Source organism: Alternaria postmessia, assembly GCF_024291825.1.
Source record: "Alternaria postmessia strain BMP 2775 chromosome Unknown scaffold_128, whole genome shotgun sequence".
In the NCBI taxonomy this organism is placed as follows: Eukaryota; Fungi; Ascomycota; class Dothideomycetes; order Pleosporales; family Pleosporaceae; genus Alternaria; species Alternaria postmessia.
In genome coordinates, this window is record NW_026260201.1 from 56920 (window position 1) to 63594 (window position 6675).

A 6675-nucleotide genomic window follows, 5' to 3' on the forward strand; every position below is an offset into this window, starting at 1 on the left:
GCTGTTGTTGGAAAGTCGCGCGACAAAATGCGATACATCCGGACGCTCCATCACACATGGTACAAATCACTCGCGATGAGCAGTCTGCCTAACCTTGCACAGCCTCGCGATAAGCTGATGTCGCCGACCGGAACGTGCGGTCCAGGACCACGCGTAAACGTTTAATCAGTAGCGCGGATGACGACAGGTGATGATGGAAGTTGCGGATGCGTAGTCGTCATGCTGTGATGCAATATGTGGGTGATGCCGAGATGAGACCGCAAGATGTGCAGATCGTGGTTTGCAGGGAATCTTAACAGGGAACATGGGGGTGAAGAGATCTTCTTGTGTAGTGGGGCGAAGGATGTGGGAACGGTTGGTAATGTTTGGTAGTAACAAGCAAATTGGTGGGTATCGTGAGGAGATAATCAAGTAGCTTTACTTGGGTTGCCATACGGTCGTACTGCCATAACGTAGCGACGATGATCCGGTATTTCCATGATATACAGCATGCTCACAAAGAAAAGCACTCTGGAATGAAGACCTGTGGGTAACCGGAGCAAACACAATAAAGTAAGGCGTTTGGGAAGATCTTGTGTACATGGTATAGGGTGCTGGGTTGTAGTGGAGAGAGATAGGCGCAGATACATGCCAAAGTCTATATATATACAACAGCTCACAAGTATGCATCTCGCCATCTCCGCCCGCTCGTGCTTCACTTCTAGCACGTCGTGTTCCCCGTCTGCGTCACCAATCCCAAATGCCACGGCAGCGCATTATAACTCCCGCTCGCATTGGGCGCAATTCCCTGATACAAGAACCTCATGCCACACGGCTTAATCGTCAGTGTCTGATCAACCTGGCTTCTCACAATCTCCCCATGACTAATACTGTCCGACCACCTTCCATCAGGGAAAGCCACATTAGCCTCACCCATGAAGGGGTTCTGCTGCGTAGCTGCGAGCGGCGTCCAACTACCGCTCAGCGAGCTCGATGTCCAGGAGCGGAAGTAACGCAAACCACCTGGTGAATCGCCCGCGCCGATGCATTCAACGAGTAGGAGGTAGGTGTTGTTGTCTACGCGGTAAACATTTGATGCCTCGAAGAGGTCGTTCTTGTTGGGTTCGGAGAGTGCGATGACGGGTTCGCTCATGCCGGCGGGAAATTGGGAGAGCGGTGTTTGGCTGCGGTAGAGCCGGCCATTGTCGTCGTGGGAGAAGAGATGGCAGTTGGCGTCGTCGCATACGACCCACATGTCGACCCAGTAGCCTTGTTGCGGGTTCAAGAGACCTTCTGCAATGAGTGCGGGGGTACCGTTGGGGTAGAAGACTTCGGGGGCGGTCCACCCTGCAGGATTGGAAATGTCGGGGTTGGTGCTGTATGCGGCATTGCCATTCTGGTAGATGAGGTACCAGAGCTTCTGAGGAGCGAAGTAAACTGTGAGGGTGTCAGAAGAGCGCTCTGCATCTTCACGGCTTGCGATGTTGCAAGGACAAAGAGAAGGCTTCACGTACAAACTTCTGGTGCAGCTCTGTAGCCTGTGCCTATAGCACTCTGGTCAAGATAGTAGAATGGCGCTTGCTGAGCCTGGTCAAAGTCGGTGAAGTTGAAGTACACAAGGTTGTAACCTGATTCAACAGCTGTGCTGGCAAAGACGTGGTATACACCCTCGTGCTCTATGATAGAAGGGTCTTTGATACCAGCAATGTTTCTGCTATCTTTCTTTGGTGAGACTAGAATACCGCTGGACGTCCAGCTGAAAGAGCTAGGAAGGCCTCCATTCTGCCTCGTAGCCAGGGAAGAAAAAGAACGATGGGGGAGGTTGCGAGCCAATGCTGTGGCTACGAGAGCCGCGCCGGCAAGGAGAAATGAACGCATTGCGATAGTAGGTGCTTGACAACGGTATCTACCATGTTGAAGCTGGATCTACCCGTTCTTTATACCCGTTTCTTTGACCAGGTCCCACCAAGGCCGAGGTTTGGAGGCGAAAGCTGGGGAAAATGTTCGTTGACCAGGGTCCATAGTGAGGGCAATCTATCTGGGGTAACGCCCACCTTGGTTTTTCCGTCTACTTTTCCTCATCGATACGTTCTTGCGTGCATGTGATGGACACTAGCATCTGTATCAGGCTGTTTGCCTAGGGTGTGTATTTGAACGGGTTCAACGACATGTTTCCATATCCAGCCCGTCGATGTGCGTGGTTCGTCATTACTCTTCGGGGCATGCTCCGGTGGCAGAAGCGCGTGGCGGCGATGCTTTTGCTGTTTGCAATGGTTGACAGAAAAGCCGTGATCACCGCATCTCCTAAGGTAGATTGCGAAACCTTGGGCCACCGGGTCGATCATAGCAACCGGCGACCAGGTAAGTTTTGGGCCAACGTCCGATCACGTGGCGAAAGAGCCGCTGTTCATCCGGTGGTTAACAGTAGCTTGTCGTGTTCATACTGGGCGTTGGTGAACTCGCCCACCATGATGCGACCCTAATAATGAGCGCGAAATGTCTAGGCGATATTTTTCCATTATGTGTGCTGAACGTTCGTTCGTGGGCGGAGTTGGCACACGAAATCTCGTCAAAACTCCATGTGACTTGGAGTCGCGGGCTAACGCGATGCCCAGTTCGCTTCAAAAACAATACAGCTTACTTCCCAGCTGTGTCTTTTCCTCTGCATCTCTCTCTCGCAATAATACCCGCATGTCAAAACTTTTGCGACGCAGATTCTCTTGATTTCGTGGTCTCGAACGAAGATTGGAAAACATGCAACAATATTCATTGTTAGCGAAATTCAGCAGCAAAGCAGGATCAACATTAGAAAAAGGCACAGCAAGAGACTATTTATCTACCGTAGCTGCTTTGGCAACCATCTCCATAGAAGGAACATACAGAACGACACCATGCTTTCTCCCAGTCGTTACCACGTCCGCCGTAGAGGCTCCCGCACAACCGAACCAGGAACCGCAGTGCCATCATAACTAGCACCACGAGATATTACCAGCTTCTGTCCAAAACGGTATCGATCAAACTAACTGACATCGCATACCCTCCGCTCCGATACGACGAGCAATTTCCAAATTCCAAAAAATCTTATAGAAAAGCCACGTCGGCTGGGTGTTGCACAAAGGAACGATTAACAGCGTTGTTCGACACGTAGCATTCGTATGCATCAACGACATCAGACCCGTATGTCCCTACATGCACGCAGGTCCATACTATCATTCGGAATTTAATGCATGTTGCCGAACGAGGACTACCAGCTCGAAGATCCTTCTCAGCCTTTTCATGTGGCCGGTGCATGATGAGAAGATTCCAGAGGGGCATTTCTTCCGCTGTGTACGGCATGGAGGAGACACACCTTCACTGCCAACGTAGTGGACAGCTCGATACAAATAATGGTAAGCTCGACGATAACAACTGTGGAAATGAGTGTCATCGGTGTACAAATGGAAGAGAAATCACTTTGACGGACATGCACACACACACACAAATCTCAAAATCTTCAACTTCCTATTTCTTCCCATCCTACCCTTTTACCAGGTAAGACTACTTTACTTCACTAAGCTAGCATGGTATAATGCGAAAAGACCCAGGACAACCAAAAGGAGACCCAGTGCCCCCGCCTTAGTCACAAACGACCTTGTAATCCCAAAACCCATTTTTTGTGGAAAGAGAGAAAACAGAGCCCCCGTCCATCCTCCAGACCGAGTACACCAGTACCGGTATTAGACTTTACGTACAAGAGAGAGAAAGGAAAAAGTGTCCGTAGACAAAACTCAAACGAACAGGTGGTATAAGGAAAGATAACAACAACATAAAGAGAGAGAGAGAGAGAGACAAAGGAAATGAAGGGCTCTAGAACCCCAACGCAGCAACCAAACAATGAAGAAAAGGAAAAGAAAAAGACGGAAAGGAAATAAGAAAAAAAAAGAGTAGCTAGCTAGCTAGTATGTCGACATGTCCAAGATGTCCCAAAAAAAGGTATGAGCAAGAAAGAGCTTGTGGGAGGCCAAGCCATGCGCCAGGCAGGTGTCGTAAATATGGGGGTATTCGAAGGGCAAAAGATATTTTTGCGCGAACCAAAAGGCGAAAGGAGGAGAGTAATAGACCCCCAGCAGTAACAGTAACAGTAACTGTTCGCTGCTGCCAACCCAGACGCCGTCGCCAAAGTAGAGGGAAAAAAAACAAGGGTCGTGAACGCATATACAAGGCTCTCTCTCAAGCCCATCTTCGTGCAGCCCAACTAAACCGCACTCTTCTTCCTCCCAAACATAGTCCTCGTCCGACTCTTATCCCTCGCCTTCTTCTCCGCACTAGAATGATCTTGCTTGGCCGATCTTCCCGACCTCTCATCCGAACCATCATCCATGTATTTCTCCTTGTAGATCCAACTGTTGCCAACCATGCTAACACCTTTTGCCTCGGCAGCACGGTAAAACTTGGCCGCCTTCTTCATATTCTTCTTGCAGCCAACACCCTCGGCGTAGCAGTATCCAGCTTCAACAAGCGCATCGGCGTCGCCCCAGTTACCCGCAATTTCGTAGCAACGGAGAGCGAGCGACTTGTCTTGCGGGGCGCCCCAGCCATTGCCGTAGCACTTGCCTAGTTCGTAGATGGCGACGGCGTACTGAGCACGATGTTGCTTCTTCTTGGTAAGATCAGTAGTGCCGGGTTGTACTTCATCGTCTGCGACTTCAAGTTGTCCACTATCAACAGCGCGGCGAAGCCATTGTAAAGCTTCAGATTGGTTTACGCGCATGCCCCAGCCGTGGCGGCAGGCGAGACCATACCAAAACATTGCTTCGGGAAGACCGGCGCGAGCTGCGAGACGGAGGTGGTAAGTTGACTTGAGTAATTCGCCAGCTTCGTGGAGTTCAAGACCCATGTCGCAGTGCTGCTGGGCCGTGACTTCGCCAACTGAGCCAGCAGTTCGCGCACGGATGGTGCTGTTGCTGGAGGTAAGGGACGGGGCTCCGTGTTGCTGCTGCTGTTGGCGTGCTTGGTCAAAGGACCTTGGTGGAGATTCGGGTGAAGGGGGACGCGCCTGAGTCTGGTTAGGGTTTTGCTGGCCTGGTTGATCCCATGTAATCTGGCTTTTGAAAAAATCCTCGATGCCGACAGACTTGCGGTCGACGGCTCGGCCGCGAGGCAGGTTGAACCTGGTGTATGTGTAGGAGGGGGCTGGGTTGCTGGAAAAGTCGCCTGACCGACGGAAGTCCTCGCTTACCATGCTGACGGGTGTGTGAACTTGCTCACTCGCGTAGTGTGCGGTGGGGCTGTCACTGGAGTCCTGTCGTAGGAGCTGATTGTCAAACGAGGGTCGCATGTTTACGCTCTCGTCTGACGCTTGTCGTGAGGGCCCGACGTCAGACCGGACGTCTAGTGACGGACGGACGCTCTGTCGGCTGGTGGGTCGTGAGAAGTTGGGTCTCGAGAAGTTGTAGGCGGGGCGCGGCAGGCTGGAGCCGTTGACCGAGTAGTCAGATGCAGCTGACGGCGAGCGTGGTATCATTGTGGGGCCTGTAGCAGGCGCGAAGGGGGACTGGGCCCGAGACAGGCTAGAGCTGGGAGACAAGTTGCGGTTCTGGTGTAGAGAATCATAGGATCCGCTGAGGGACATGTCGTCGACTTCATCGTACCCGACGGCAACAGAGCGGATGCTTGGTGACTGTCGCGGAGAGCGGGTTGAGTGGAGGGAACTAGACGAGCGCGGGGGAAGCAGGTTAGAGCGTGGTTGCGACCGCGGCTGCGACTGTTGCGAGTGCTCAGAGCCACCAGACGGCTTCCTCTGCGGGCTGAGGAACATGTGCGAGGGCGCGGCAACGGGGACGTGGGGGCTGACGGGTGTGGCCTCGCGCAGGCCAATGTGAGGCTCTACGGAATCGGGCGAGTGCGACCTGGGGATGTCGAAGTAGCCCTGTGGCGGAGTGGCAGGACTGGCCTCGGCAATGGTGGCCATGGGACTTTGCAGGGGCCCAATGGCATACTGCATCTCGGGCTCGTCCATGCTGAACTGAGGGTAGTAGGACTGGTGTCGTTTGTCCGAAGACACCTCCTGCCTTGGGGAGGCATCGGGTCGTGGGGACTTGACGGGGCCTGCGTCTTCGTTGGGCGAGTTGACGGTCGAGTTGGACATGCTCGAGAAGTATCCGGGGCGGTTGCCGAACTCATTCTGGATGGTGAGAGGTGCAATCCGGCTCATGCGACGTCCATTCTTGTCCTGCTGCTCGAATCGCTTTGCGAGCAGGCGGCCCTGGAGGGCGAGGGCGTCCAGAGGAGAGAGGGCGGGCGGTGCTTCGCCGGTGCGCGGGCTTGGCAGGTCTGAGCCGAGGGTCAGATTGCTCATGCTGGCGCTGGCGAGGTTTCCGAGGCCGAGGTGGTTGTTGTTGTGGTTGATGTTGTTGAATGTGTTGTTAGCGGAGGAAGGAGGGTCAAAGGACTGCGAGCGGAAGTCGAGGCTGCCCGGGCGTTGCTGTCTGTTTGCCATGGTGAAGACGGACTAGTTCATGGACTCTCTGCGACGGAAGATTGATGACGCTGGGCCGTCATGCGCGCGATCGGGCAAAAGAAGCCGCCTAGGGCTGTGTCGGCTGGGTTTGGCGGGAAAAGCAGGTGATGACGGCGGTGGAAGTGGTGTGCTGGTCGTGTATCGGGGTGCAGATCGATGCAGTCGACGGCAACATGGAAGAAGAATGAATTAATGCA

The 6675-nt window shown here is 53.3% G+C and overlaps 2 protein-coding genes across 2 annotated transcripts; both read right to left on the reverse strand.

Annotated features, from left to right (window-relative positions):
* Positions 1-700: 700 nt before the first annotated feature.
* J4E82_010480 (uncharacterized protein) lies at positions 701-1857 on the reverse strand (the record flags this gene model as incomplete). Its single annotated transcript, XM_051736692.1, has 2 exons — positions 701-1416; positions 1494-1857. 2 exons carry the CDS (start codon positions 1855-1857, stop codon positions 701-703), a joined length of 1080 nt encoding a protein of 359 aa, XP_051583561.1.
* Positions 1858-4213: 2356 nt separating this feature from the next.
* Positions 4214-6457, reverse strand: J4E82_010481 (uncharacterized protein; the record flags this gene model as incomplete). Its single annotated transcript, XM_051736693.1, has 1 exon — positions 4214-6457. The coding sequence occupies one exon, from the start codon at positions 6455-6457 to the stop codon at positions 4214-4216; it is 2244 nt and encodes a 747-aa protein (XP_051583562.1).
* Between the last annotated feature and the right edge of the window lie 218 nt (positions 6458-6675).